Here is a 14,704-nt window from a genome sequence, read left to right as displayed (position 1 = left end):
CAAAATTGCGTCTTTTGAAAATGTTCATTTTTTTTTTTTGGTCCATCCTTTTAATTTTTTACAATGTATTTTTAATGGCATAACACTGGAGTAAACACTTGAGTCAACACAGAGATATGGCTTTGCATACACGAGAACAACGTCATGACGTATGGTTACAATCAGCAGTGAGTAATGTTTTATGGATGACACCTGCTTTTGTTTGTAATGGAGTGGAAATGGAGGATGATCCCTGATGCTAAAGTCAACGTCTGATGCTAAAAGTCCCTGGATTTGTTCTCCCCCTTGTGAAACTCCATAGGTGACTAACATTGTAGGAATCTGGTAAGCTGAGAGGCTGCCAAAGTTATCATAAACCTTTAGTTATATGATACCTTTGTCCGAGGGTGGAAACATTATTTTGTCACAGTTGGATGTCTGGTCCATGTTGTGACCAGATATGAATTCACATCACAATGGCGCAAAGAGTAGTACTGTTGTTTCACAGCACCTGGAAGGTTGGAGAGGATGTGGGTTTATGTTGAATGAATCAACATAAACAAGCTTTATTTCATACATATATACATTTTTTTTCATTTAGCTAACTCTTCTCATTTCATGGTATACAAAAATAAAAATGAATTTATACATTACAATTGCATTTCAACCAAATATTTCGGTGTTCTCTTCAGTCAGAATTTAATGTTCAGAAATTGCCCACTGCTCCAATCTGTTGAACCATTCTTTAATTCTACAACTCAGGGAGTTCTTTAATACCAATTGAAACAGAAGTTTTTGCATGGAGATTGTTTTTAGTAGTAATGTTTTATGTTTGTTATGTTGTTTAATGTTGTTTTTGCATTAAATATTATTCTTACAAACTAGTCAAATAACAAAACAAAAATAGTACTAGTGTAACTTTTTGCTCTCATGCTCTCTTCATATACTAGGGTTGACAGAAAGATCTCAGATTTAATGTCAAAAAGAGAACAATGAAAATGGGACAGATTACTTTAACAACACTTTAAAAGTTCATACCCAATCAACTTTACAATGATTTACTACTTTATACAGTGGGGTTTCCTTACTGTGTCAACTAGGGTAAGTACCTTAAGGGTACTACAGCTTGAACTGAACCAGGAACCTTCAGACGTAACATGACAGCGGCCTTAAACACTATATTACTTGATGTTCTGCGTTGCCAAGCTGTTAAATGTATGCCTTTATGTTGGGTTACATCGGCACGTGTCTGTACACATAGTACATTGCAATAAAATAAAAACTTCTTTGTTTATGTTTTACTTGTGTCAGTTGGTTGATTAAAATATTAAGTAGCTTGAATGTTATAAGAAAAGAACAGTAGTATATTTGTATTCTGCACCAAGTCAGTTTTGTCCTGTAACATGAATAAAGTGTGAGATAATGGTTGTCAGCAGAGCATAGCAGGGCTGCTGTTACTGAAACCTATGTTTGGGAACAGTAATAAATATTCTCTACATTTGTGTACTGTTTTTTTTTTTTTTTTCCTCCCCTCCCCCCATTCCCCCCCGCTTCTTCTCGTGAAATTTAACCCCTCCATATGTCTTAAATCCATGGTGGCATAATCTCTGCGATTCACTGGTGTTTGTTTACATAAACAAAAGGGATATTTTTTGTCTGTCCATTGAAGCACATTAAGTAGATTTTTTAAATCATTTGAAAAAGTCTCAGAAGTAGAAGATATATGAGAATGGAGACTTAAAATAATCTTTTTTTTTTTTTTTTTTATTCCACGACTGTCCAAAAGGGTCTGATGGCTTCTCTAACGTAAAATTCATTAACCAGGTTTTGAAAAAGTGTTCACCACTGTAGTGCTATATAGTACATGTGGGTATAGGTGAGGGTTGGGTTGGGTTGAGGGATGGCAACAATGATCTTACTGCTTTAAGTGCTGAATTAGTTATATGGAAAAGCATGTAATTCAGTTATTTGTCTGCTCTATAATACTGTCAAGCTGTTGATTTGGATTTTTTGCAGAAAAAGACTGAAGTTTATCTGACTTATCATTACATTTCAGATGAACGTTTTGGCAAATAAGTGTTCCAAGTTGCTTTGTTAATTCTTCAATGCCCTCCGTTGAGTTTCGGCACTTCAAGAACTGCATGAGGATGGAGAGTGAAATTAAGACTGTTTTCATGAGATTTTTCAAACTTATTTTAAAAAAAAAAAAAAAAGTGATGAAAGGGACCACATGACAGACTAGTTTCTGTGTTGGGTAGTTAACAGATGGCTGTGAACATTATGAATTCATCACTTAAGCCAAGCGCATTTGGCAGCTGTAATTGCCGTACAGGTGTGTGCTGTTTTCTTTCTCCTAGCTCCAGACGTCTCCGAGTAGTCTTTGTGTACTAAACTGATGCACTGACAGTTGTTTCAGGTTGAGGCAGAGGTAGGAAGCTCTGGCGGTTTTATATTTAGCCCAAGGATTTGAGAGGATGCCTCCAGGAGATTCAAATCGGCAGCTTCACAGGCATCAGAAGCTCACAGCCCAGGCTCACGGAGACAGTTTTGTTTATTTGCAGCTGAGGTGTCCTTTTCGTATTGTGGGTCCTTTTTTAAGGAGATGAGAAAAGCGTGTCGGTAGTCTTATTTAAATTTTGCTTCGCTGACCTGTTAAATTCACGTTATGATCAGTTAGGTAGACCTAGTGAATGGCTTGTTTCTTTGCCTCAAGGGGACATGCTGATGTAGAAAGGTCTGCGTTTAGACATGTTTACAAAAACAAATGTTAAGCAGATATCCCGTAAACATCTGTTTTCTTCGTCGTTTTGTGCTCTGACATGCCCCCTCAACCCCCACCCCAGCTCCATTCTTGTCCTTTTGATTTTGACGTGTATTAGGGGTCCTCAGTGTTTCTCCCGATTAAGTAACAAGCACACCATTAGTTAGATTTAATGTTCAAGTCACTGGAGGCTTATGAAGCATTGCGCATTAGAAAGCCCCAGGAGGGGCAGGGGTGTCCGGCTAAGCACTCGCTGTTCCATTGGGAACCCCATAAGCTGCCTGAAAAGCAATTAAAAACAAACAATATTGGATTCAGCCCACCCATTGCCATGTCACTGGGGTTCCAGCAAGTTTCATGGACAAAGCTTTTTTCCCTGGTGTGCTTCACTTTGCTGTTCAATAGTAAATTGGATTATGGGAAATGTGTGGGCGACCAGCTATTGAATTGGCTCCTGCCTTATCCCCGATAAGGTCTGATATCAACATGATCAAAATCAGAGAGCAGGAAACCCAGTCCACAGCTGTGCTAATGTAGAGGTAAATGAAGTAAACAGTGTTATTATTAATTCCCTGTTTCAGAGGCTTCACTCACTACCCATGTTTGCTGTGGTCCTACCTTTTTCTGTTTCATCTCCTTTGGTTTCTCACTGTGGTGTCAACATTGTGAGGAGAGCTGTCTTCGATAACAGTTGAAGTTCTTGCCTTCCAGAAACGGGGAAAATTGCTCTCATTTAAATAACACAACAAAATTGCATGCACGTTTATCTTTTGACCTAGCCAAGTTTGATGAATTAAGAAAAATGCTTTCAAATTTACAGGTCCCCCCCCCCCCCCCAAATCATTGACTACAGGAGAAAAAAAAGTAAGGATGTAATTGTTTCATCAGTTTTATTTATAGCTGAATAGTGTTCTCCAGTTCTTTGAGAGACAGACACACACAGTGTATACTTGATGGTGACTGTCAGATCTTAATTTAAAAGTAGATGGCAGCAGTTCATTCTAAAGCATCTCTTGGGTTTAAAAAGGCGAATAATCTGGAGCCATCTCAGTTGGCGAAATGAAAAACAAATTACATTGGGGAAGGGAAACATCTGTAAGAAGGAAACAAATTACATAGTCTCCTGGATAGTTATATTCTCAAAGTCTCCCTACAAACATGGTTTGCCCTTCTTTCCTTCCCTCAGCCTTGTATCTGGGGGCATGGTGGCACAGCGAGAGGACGTGGGTTCAATCACTGCTCAGTCTGTGTGGAGTTTGCATGTTCTGTTGCCTTCTCTTGGTTGTCCTTAGCCATGGATCCTTAACCTGACCTTTGACAAAAACCTTTTCATGTGACTGTACAGTTATGCAGCTTTTATTTTATTTTATTTTATTTAAAACTCAAGTTGGCCTGCCTAATACTAAGTTACATTTCTGGATTGTTTTAATTTATCCCTCACACCACCACTTCAAACTGTGACAAAAGAATGACAAACGTATTAATGTCTGGGGTCAGGAGGTGGTCTTCAGAGCTGCAGCTGTCGTTTACATGCACATTTTATTGTCAGACCCAGAGATAAAGGGCTACGCTGCTTTGCTCTGCAAGGTTTACTGCTGGTTTTAATAATGCAAAAGCAGCAAGTCAGTGATAGTGCTGGCATGATGCAGAACATATGCAGTCCTGAGTGGCATTTAGAAGTTCGGGAAGCCATCCCTGAGCAATCTCTGCGCAAACAAGAGACTCCTGTTGCAATCAAATATCTAATCCTTGTGTTGCATGTGCAGTGCACACGGAGCGGGACCACTTTAATAACGGCACCTGTTGCTCAGCCCATAGAGGCAGCAGGGAGTGTGGGCCTGTCCACATTTTCTGCCTGGAAAAACAAAAGCAGTATTTGCATGTCGAAGCAGTGTTCAAACAAATTTGCCTCGGGCACTTCCTCATTTCATTTGGAACATGAAGAGGTTTTTGCGCTGCCGTGGTGTCATTGGTGGTCTGTTTTTGCAGTTAGAACTATTTAATATTCCTGATTTCCATTTCTCCACTTTATGAAAACGTGAATGGAAATGACGAGCTGAGAGGAGGGAAATGGTAGTTATGATGAAACTGGCTCTATTCATAAAACATCATGTTAGAGAAGATTCATACATGGCTACTTGCATCGAACTCCAGAGCACTTTTACTTTTTGTATGAATGTGTTTAATGTAAAACTCTTAATTCTTCAAATTAATCCTTTTGGTCAGTTTGTCATTGATCTCTAGGTACTGCGGTAGTTGAAGCCAGTTTATGAGGTATGGGTAGAGTCACAATCAATTTTATTAAAATGGACAATGCCTACTTTGCACCAAGGCTGATGTCCCCCCTAAACATATATGATTGCTGATTTTCAGAATAATTAGTGAAGCAGAGTTTGCATCTGTCATATAAAAGGTAATCAAGCTCGTATGCTATACTGGGTGTTTGTTTTATTAAAATGTTTGCAGAAGCCCCAGAGGAGTCCCGTTGATAGTGTTTACCATCATGTATCATTGTTACACATTATTAGTTGGCGAATGGATTCATCATGACAGTCTCGACAAGCTTTGAAATCTGAGAAATGCTTAAAGAAGCAGTGCCCAGAAGCCTCCCTCCCCAAGGATGGATGCATGCGTGCACTAGAGCAACACTTTGCCCGCAGACTGGTTGTACAGCTCGGCCATCTTTCCCGTTTTTTCCCAGCAGCCGAAGAACAAGTTAAGGGGAGGTCACACCGCCTAATCGCACCGACATTCTGGCTTCATATATCTCCTTTTAATTTAAGCTCTGAGAAATGCTATGGGATTTTTGCCATTTAAGCTGTTGAAATCGATGGAATTTATTATGGCAGAATGTCTAATCTGTAAAGTTAATGCAGGACTTCACAGCTATTGATCAGCTCCGAAGGGTACACAAGTTGTTAATCATGCACTGAGGTGATAGAATAAACAGCAGGCAAGCGGGAGAGACAGGTAATTGTCTATTGTGCAAATATTATTGCTCTGTGTCTCCGGATGGGCTGGAAGTTGATGGGGCATAGGGAGAGGGAAGCAATTCATTTCTGCCGCGTTATTGCCTGGCTGACATTTAAATTGATGGAGAATGTCAGAGATCTATCTAATTCTAAACCTGGAAGTTTTATTCCACCCCTCTCTCAACCATTCCTTTCCTAAACTTATTTTTTTTCTCCCCCACTTATGAGTCGTCATATGAGTCGAATGCATACAAATAGGCTCTGGGCGCCATTTATGACCAGATGAATGACACCTTGAGGACTTTGCTGTGACAGTCCCTCTCTCCTCACCCTCCCTTCCCCCCACAACCCCCTGTGACACTCTTTTGAGAGTGAGACTGAATCGTTTGGTCATTATTGGATGTCTTCTGTAAAGCAGCCGGAGGACAGAGAGGAAGCAAGTTGACGGCCGGGGGGGCCAACATTGCCATCCGACATCGCAGAGTTTGGCAGGCACGCATAACACTCCCCCAGTCTTGTGATTGCATTTTCATACAGCCCCCACAGCCAACAGATACATGCTATTCTCACACACGTTGCTGCTGTGGCTCAAGTTGAAATTACTTACAGATGACACTGCCCTTGACTGTGCTTACAAACATCAAGATCACCTTTAAAATTGTCTTAACTTATCCTTTTTTATTTCTGGTTGTTCCCCCCCACAGTTCTTCCACCTCCCGTAAACACCTACCCAACCATCCTCGACCTCTAGAGTTTTAATTCATTTTAGTCTTGTGTAAATCTGCAGAAATGGCATCCTGTCCCTGCATCAGAAAAATGTTTTATGTATTCCTCTGTGAGTGACAGCTAGATAATGACTTGTTGGAAGTAAAGTGGACCTATGGGGGATGCATGTTTATCCCTGGCATTTTTTTTTATTGCGTTGCATTACATTGTGACTGCTTCTGTTTTAGCAATTACCCTGGCATAAATGTAAATTACAGGAAAAAGTTTGCTGTTGAACCATTGTGTCACATACTTGAAAGTAAGGTGCCGGACAAAGAATTCTGATTTTTTTTCCCACCATTTCTAAAATGCTTGTACTGTTGAGAGGAAACTAGACTACCAGGCTTGGTTGGTTCTTTCTGCCCCTCCTCTTTTACCAGTGAGTTGTGCATATTCCAGGAGCTGTTTCCTTGTAGTATAACCCATACAGGAAGCCATGCTCTTAAAACTTATTATCATCATCATCATCATCATCACTGGGAGGGTCATCACTGATATCACTGAAAATTTTTGAAGCGGGTGCGTACTCAGTTTGGAATAATGATTCCATCACCCATAATTGATGGAGTGTCATGAATATTTAAATTAAATGTCCTTATTAAATGCAACCCTTCATTGGTACTGGGAAAAAAAGGTTTCAGTTTCTTTCAACATTCTGATGCAGGACTGAGGAGTAGCTTTGAAATTATAGCAAATGTGACTGGACTGTTGCAAGTGTCAGTTTGGAGGTGGTCCAGTGTCTCCACACTTTGGAAAGGCAGCAAAAGCTTTGTGTCTAATAACCAGAGAGCTAGCACTGGACTCAAAACCCATGTTAACAAGTCCCCTGTCTTAATTGTGGCGGTTTAATTTTAATTAGGCCATGAAGAAAGCACTCTCCTGGGCCGAGCTTGCGAAAAGTGCAGGTGATTGAAGTCAGCAGGGAATGGCTTCTAAAAGGGACAATTTGTAATTTAGCAGTACAATTCTAGTTTTTATTTTGTGATTTAGCTCTGTTTTGGGATAAAAATCCCATGTGTCTCTGTAAGGCCAATAGAGGAGCATTGATGTATGATTTATGTATTTGTTTTAGTTGACAGTTCAGTTTGGTTGATGTTTGACCAACGAGGCTAGATAAGGTTGGCATTCAGCTTTGATTTTACAGCTACCATGTACAGCAGTCAATTCTTTTGTCCTGCCTAAGGTGATTTGTTGACCTGTGACTCGTGAGTCAGGCCATCTACCACCATGGTAGCAACAGCAGAAACAGCTGCCCCCCCCCTTTTTTGCCATCATCATGTATATCAGGCTGGCAAATTAGACTATTAGAGTAATTAGTCCTCAGCAAAGTGTGGCATTGTGATGGATTGTCGGTTGGTATTATATTGACTTTCTCCCAGGGTGATGTATTGGCTAATTTAGTGGCCCTTCGGGTTTCTATAGGTGTTGTCATGGTCAGTCTTCCAGACCCTGCTTTCTGGTCGTTCTGACCGCAGTTGGTTTAAATCATTCATTTGCTGTTCCCCTTTCCTAACTTTGACATTGAATCCTAATAATGTCTCATTAGGTGGTTGTGGATATTTGCTATCACGGCACTCGGAAATAGTACTGAAACTGCAGCTACTGAAGCGTGTGAGCATGAGAATTGAGGTACCCTGAGCGTGCCTGTATTTGTGTTCTCATCACGGCTGAGCACTGTACCTGTGAAAACGCAACTGTAATGGTCATGATTTTGCACACTTAACCCCCAACTCCCTCCTCCTTCCTGTGCCCTCATCCAGAACCGATGCGGACACCGAAGAGTCTGAAGATTGCCGAAACCCAGGCCCGGTTCATTGCAGTTGACTGGGAGTCGCTGGGGTACAACATCACACGCTGCCACACGTTCAATGTCACAATCTGCTATCACTATTACAGTGCCAATAATGAGACTAAAGCAGACTGTTTGGACATGGACCCCAAAGCACCGCGCCACGTAGTAGGCAACCTGCCCCCCAACACTAATGTGAGCCTAAAGATGATCCTCACCAACCCAGAGGGTCGCAAGGAGAGTGACGAGACCATCATCCAAACAGATGAGGACGGTGAGTGGTCTTTACTATGGGGCTGACAGGTAGTCCCCCCCCCCCCTTTTGCTGTGGCACTGGGAGGATGAGGCTGTTTAACTATGGATGTGAAACGTGGAAAACGCATGTAGCACACCGTGAGACTGAACAAGCGAAGTTCCTTTTAACTCTTCGCTTTAAATGGCCAGAGTGGTGTGAAAAACTGCTAGAGTCTACACCTGGAGGGCCTACAAGAAATATCAAGTTTGCCTTCTCATATCTCATGAGTTTCTGCTTACTTATGTTATCACTCAAGAGTCTGTAATCACTCTGTGTACCATTAAAGCAAGGCAATAGCACAAGAGGGACTGAGTGCTGTGTCACAGCTGGCATAACTACAATACAGTTAAATGTATTTTATTCTCCCTAGCACTTTGAATAGCATGTCCTGGTCAAGGTTGTTCATGGCAGATCAGCTGAACATTTCACAGTGTGCTGTATTTGGTTAAACCTGTACTGTCTCCTTTAAAGAGTTATACAAGTGTTGAAAACTCCTGGGGTCATAGAATCCATTGTAAGTCAACTGGCATTTCTGTTGCTTTGCACAGGTTTGTTCCTCATCCTCCTAGTGGCTGGATTTCTGCTTCGTTACGTGAATGCAGTCCTGGTATGGTTAGGGAAACCACGGCAAAAGTAGATTTTTTAAAAAAAAAAAAAAAAAAACTATTTGTTAAAACTTTTGTCTGCTATGTGTCTTTGTGCACAAGGTTGAGCTACTAAAATGCACCCGAAAAGCAAATCATCAAAAAATGTTTGTGTTATGTTTTTTTGGAAGGGTTAATATTCCAGAGGGATGGTTTCGATGAGTAAGCGATCTGGGGGTGTCTTCCAGTGCCTTGCTCCTTCTTCCTCCGACAGGGTTGATGTGCAGCTGGCCCCCATGACCAGCTTACACTGTTGTATCCTGTCTGCTTTGACTTGAGTGGTTTCCAAACGCCCTGGCCTCCACCGGGCTGGAACGGAGCTAGTTCTGCGGCCCCAGCATGCCATTTCCCCTTAGAGATGGTACTGGGCCTAGAGACAGCGGCAGCTGGTGGTTTAAAGCATGATCTGTCACTCACAGACCCATGGGCTTCACTCTGCAGCATCAGGCTGCCCACCCCACCGTGACTGCTTCATCTAGATCAGGATGGTACTCTTTACTTCTTTCATGGCATGAAGTAGTTGTCATTTACTTCACTTTTCTGCCTTTATTTTGGGTAGAGTTAGAATGCTGGAATTTTTTCAAAGAAGTTTGAATGTTCTTTCTGGAAGTGTTTGTTTGCTTCATAAGAGCTTGGAAGAACATGTAGCTCCAACATGAAACAGTCATTCTAGCCTCATGTAGCCTTTCCTTCAGGGAGTGAACATTGATCCAAAGTAGGACTTCGTGTAAATTAAAGGAAAACTGTCTCCCTTGTTTCCCTAAAACCAGCTGTTGGAGACTTGTACTCAGTATGTGTTACATGTTACCAGCATTTCAATCACTGCGTGGGGACTGGTAAGGACCCCTGGCTTTTGTGAACTTTCACAAGAGCACTGTTCTTTACTGTAGCCTCATTCCCGACACTTTATCAGTCCTCCCCTCCTTTCTAATGCAGTGCCTGGCCCCGTTCCCAGTAAGTCTATGAAAGCTACCCCATTCGAAGATCGCATCTTCTTGTACTGGAGGGAACCTCTGGAGCCCAACGGGATCATCACTCAGTATGAGGTAAAAAGGAGACTTTATTCAAGGGAGAGTTTCACAAGTGCTTTAAACATACTGCTTGTTTAACAAGTTTTATAAAATGCTGCATCTACTAGGAAAATGTGACACTGTGATGGAAATTGTGGTAATTTTTCACTCTGTGTAGCAGTGAAATGATCCTGGAAGTGCTGGTGAAAGTTGTAATTCAGTGGGAAGCGCAAATCACTCTGCCTTTAGATTGTAATGTTTTATGTGTACATTAGGTGTTTTTAACAGTAAAAAGTAACTGCAGAGTACCGTAAATAACAGGAGGATTAATGAACTACAAAAATACTAGAACGTTAAATGTTGGGATACAGGTTCACTTTTAACATCTGACTTTTTGTGTGTTATGAAATTTAGTGGAGAGCTGAGAGTAGACAGGGGTAAAGTTAAATTAACCATTAAGTTTGTTTCATCTGCTTTTGATACTGTAAAAGGCATTTAGGAAAACAAGCCAGCTGTAACTAAATGCACATATCTTGGGCAGGATTTTATGCACCCAGTCTCAGGCTGTAATTGTTGCCACTCAGACGTACTTCCCGCCCTCTTTGTTTCAGATCAGCTACAGCAGTGTGCGTTCCTTTGACCCCTCTGTGCCGCTGCTCCGGCCACCTCTCACCGTGTCACTGCCATGGAACAGCTCCCACCATCTCTTCTCGCAGCTCTATCCGGGCACCACCTACCAGTTTGTCATCCGTGCCAGCACAGTCAAGGGCTTTGGACCACCCACCACTCTCAACGTCACCACCAACATATCTGGTACTCTCTGTCCTTGCTCGATTGTCCTCTGCATGTGTTTATGCATGTCTGTGTTTGTGTTTCCTCCCTCTCTGGCAAATGACTAACTGCCCTTCTTTTACCACCACCCTGCTACTTTGTGTACTGGGCTGCTGTGTCCAGCATGCCTCCTGTCTGCCCCACCTGCCCCCTTTGTCAAAGAGCAGAGGGCATAATTTTAAGTTCCTGTTTACAGAACCTGACTGTCGGGTCTCATGGAGCTCTGCTGACCATGCTCAGCAGTTGTGTGCTTGCGTGTTATCAAGAAATGACTCTGGTCTCCCTGCAAAGTGAGGTTTTACACACTTGTTGTTTTCTTGCTAAATTTAAATACGTTAGTGTTTTTTTTTTCTTTTTTAAAAACAAAACACAATGTCAGACTACAAATATTCATATTATTCAGGGGAGCTTGGTGGGAAAAGTTAAGTTAAATTATACATCTAGCTATTTCTGCTGTTAAACACGCTGCAGCATACAGTGTTGCTCGGCTGCTATATAAGTGAAAGTAAAGGCGCATCTTTTTTTAAATAATGTATTCCAGCATGCTGCCTACTTACGTCAGAACAGTTTTTCCTTAAAGTTGTTTTGAGCCCTAATCCAGGCACTGCACAATGTGTATCAAGTAGAATGGGTTCGGAATCTGTTGAGCAGACAGCAGCAGACATCATTAGATAATAAAGCAAACTGCAGGCTGCATTCAAAGCAATCAAATTAAGCAGGTGAATGAAAGCTAAAAGCTTCTTGACATGCTCCTGAATGGCTTACGGGGACAGTCGCCTTCTTCAATAAAACAACCCATTTGCTTTCGCCATAAGCTCTTATATTAACGCTGAGAGATGTAAGCAATGTATGTACAATAACATGAAATATTATTTGCTTCAGTTTGTACAGTTCCCCCTTCAACCTCATTTTTAATCAGTTTATTTTTCTGGAAAAAAGTACAGGTGAAAAAATTAGAAAGCAAGGTTGTGTGCATGAGGTCAGGGGCTTTTATCTTGACTGTGTTAAGAAAATGCTTGGCCTGTGTTTTTTTTTTTTTTGAAGTTTCAGTGATGACCTATAATTTTGGTGATGCCACAAGCTGATCTTAAAGCCTCTGCACATTACGTTCAGTTCCTACCAATTACCCCTGCTGCCAACTCCCACTCTGCCTGCTTCTTTAGTGCAGCAGCTTGCTTTTATTGTGCATGTCGCCCCTCTCTTCCCAGCTCCGACACTTGAGGAGTACGACGGCTCTGAGGCTTTTCTCAACGAGACCGCCACCACCATCACTGTCCTGCTGAAACCTGCCCAAGCCAAGGGAGCCCCCATCAGGTGAGTGCACACCAGTCTCGGCCCATTCTTCAGTAGTAGAGCTTGTATATCTGCACCCACAATGACGCGCTGCCAGGACATTTGAGACCTTTCACAAATAGACTTGTAGCTAATAGGAGTGGGGCCCTGCAGAGAATTTAGATATTCAGAGCGTGGATCGTCCTACTGATCTTCGTCTTGATTCAGCCATTGTTGGCCCATGCCATTTCATTTCCCTTCCCCTATCAGCATCAGCCAGGATATAGAGTTTTGAAGGTACTTGTCATAAAGGGGATTTGGAGATAACTCATGGCTCCGTGATTCAGTAAATCAGCTATTATGCAGCCGGCCCGCTCAGCGATTGTAGAATTGGAAGAGCTGCAGATGGGGAGGAGCTAGGACAAGCTGGCTGAATACCAACGATCTGCCCCAACCCCCCCGAAAACTCCAGTGGCACTCCAAAGTATGTTTCTCGAAAACACGGAGACTAGCAATTGGGCCCTTTTTGGTTATGGAGGACAGACTTCAGTTGTTTTTCTAAAAGGGGCAGTGATGTGCCTTATTTTATCATAATTTAACAGTGAATTCAAAAATCACAATGTTCAATTCAAATTCAAGAAATTGGAGAAGACAAGAAGAGAATAATTGAGCTTCCAGAAGGTGTGTTTGTAGCATTTGAGGTGTACCACAATCTCCCGCAAGTGGAAATGCACTTTGTGCTGTGATGAGGAGCAGTATTTAGGAATGAGATAGGCTGCAGTGTTGAAAACATGTCTTTTTAAATGATCTGTTAATTTCCCCATGGCTCTGATTAAAGCTCATTGATAATCGCACAGAAGGCTGGTACTCCAGCAGTTTTGGAGAAAGTTAGTTAAGGTGTGTGAGGAATTCTGCTTGAGCAAGCTGCCGGCCATCTGCTCAGGTAATTTGTAACAGTTTGTCATTGACGAGCAGCACAGCTCGCTCGTGCCGATCCACTCTGTTGCGACAGGCACATTTTGGCTCCATCTGTGCCAGTGCTGCAGAGCAGAGATCAACACCGCTTTGAGGTCGAGCAGAAGCTGTAGCAAGGTCAGGGTTGATGGGCCGACTGGAGCAGGTGGCTATTGGGGCTTTTGGTTGTTGCAAAAGGGACAGGCGCAGGGGAAGAGAAGAAAGAAGTACACGCACGCGCAGGTGGTCATTAAGAGGAGTCTGGAAACTACGCTTCTGGACGGTTCGTGGCCTCACTGGCTTTCAGCGCCAGCAGCAGTGCGGACACCTCATTGTGCTGTGTGTTAACAAGCAGCTCGTGCTCTCGCCAGGCGTGCGTTTTGCCACGTTAGCGCTAGGGCCCTGAGGACAGGAAGTACATTTGTGCCACTGAGAAGAAAATAAATGAGAAACACAAGTTGTTTATTTCAGCTGGAGATTTTATAAATGCTTATTTGAGACGTCCTTCTCTGGGTCTGAGTGTAAAACAACAGTCATCATTTAAAAGAAGCTTAGAAGAGGCTTTTCTTACGTTTCACACTTGGCCTGGCTTAAGACATCATAGGGTTGTTGCTAAACCAGAGGTCATCATGGCAAGTGAGACAATCATTTGTGGTAATCTTTGCTTTATCTTGTAGATGTTGAGATATACTTATATTTATATTTAAAAAAATATATGTTCAGGTGTTTGTTCCCCAACATGTGAGTTGATTGGTGTGTTAACTGCAGAGTTTCTTCTGTCTTGCAGCGCTTACCAGATTGTCGTAGAGGAACTGAACCCCCATCGCACACGCAGGGAGGCCAGCTCCGTCGACTGCTACCAGGTGCCCGTCTCCTTCCAGAGTGCCTCCAGTGGTGGCTCCCCGTACTACTTTGCTGCTGAACTGCCCCCAAGCACTCTCCCTGAGCCGTCCCCATTCACTGTGGGTGACAATAAGACCTACCATGGCTTCTGGAACCCCCCGCTGGCCCCCAGGAAGAACTACAACATCTACTTCCAGGCGGTCAGCAGCGTGGAGAAGGTACGCTGTCTGACATGTTGCGATCCCTGATGCTTCATTTCCTGTGAGGCTGGAATGAAGTGCCACTGGATATTAATTAGTTTTATTTTCATTACCCTAGATCCAAGTTTTCATCATTGCAAAGGCAACCCTAAAATAAACAGGATGATTGTGAATGATAACATTGAGTGATCACTGGTACCTACCAGATGCTGAGCTTTATATGTTTGTCCAAATGAACGACTTAGCTGGAAGGGCCTCATAGCCCCTTTTGTAGTGACTGTGAAGCAGTTGAAATGGTTCATAATGGGAAGGCCTGGCATCGTGCCACCTGCCAAGCACTGCATTTGTAGCACTCCTTCGGGTCATTTTAAAAGAATACGTTTTGCAGA

General features: G+C 42.5%; 1 protein-coding gene across 4 annotated transcripts in view; it reads left to right on the top strand.

Annotated features, from left to right (window-relative positions):
* The window catches only part of ptprk (protein tyrosine phosphatase receptor type K), a 119,413-nt gene that overhangs the window by 79,473 nt on the left and 25,236 nt on the right, over positions 1-14,704 (top strand). For all 4 annotated transcript variants that reach the window (XM_018742471.2, XM_018742469.2, XM_018742470.2 and 1 more), the window contains exons 8-12: positions 8,238-8,540; positions 10,142-10,251; positions 10,827-11,028; positions 12,255-12,360; positions 14,060-14,333. In XM_018742471.2, the coding sequence (XP_018597987.1) occupies positions 8,238-8,540; positions 10,142-10,251; positions 10,827-11,028; positions 12,255-12,360; positions 14,060-14,333 (995 nt within the window). The remainder of the gene's footprint in view (positions 1-8,237; positions 8,541-10,141; positions 10,252-10,826; positions 11,029-12,254; positions 12,361-14,059; positions 14,334-14,704) is intronic.

The sequence above is a fragment of the Scleropages formosus genome, chromosome 1 (genome assembly GCF_900964775.1).
Source record: "Scleropages formosus chromosome 1, fSclFor1.1, whole genome shotgun sequence".
NCBI lineage: Eukaryota > Metazoa > Chordata > Actinopteri > Osteoglossiformes > Osteoglossidae > Scleropages > Scleropages formosus.
Note: the sequence above shows the minus strand (reverse complement) of the source record. Positions and strands in the feature narration are given on the sequence as shown.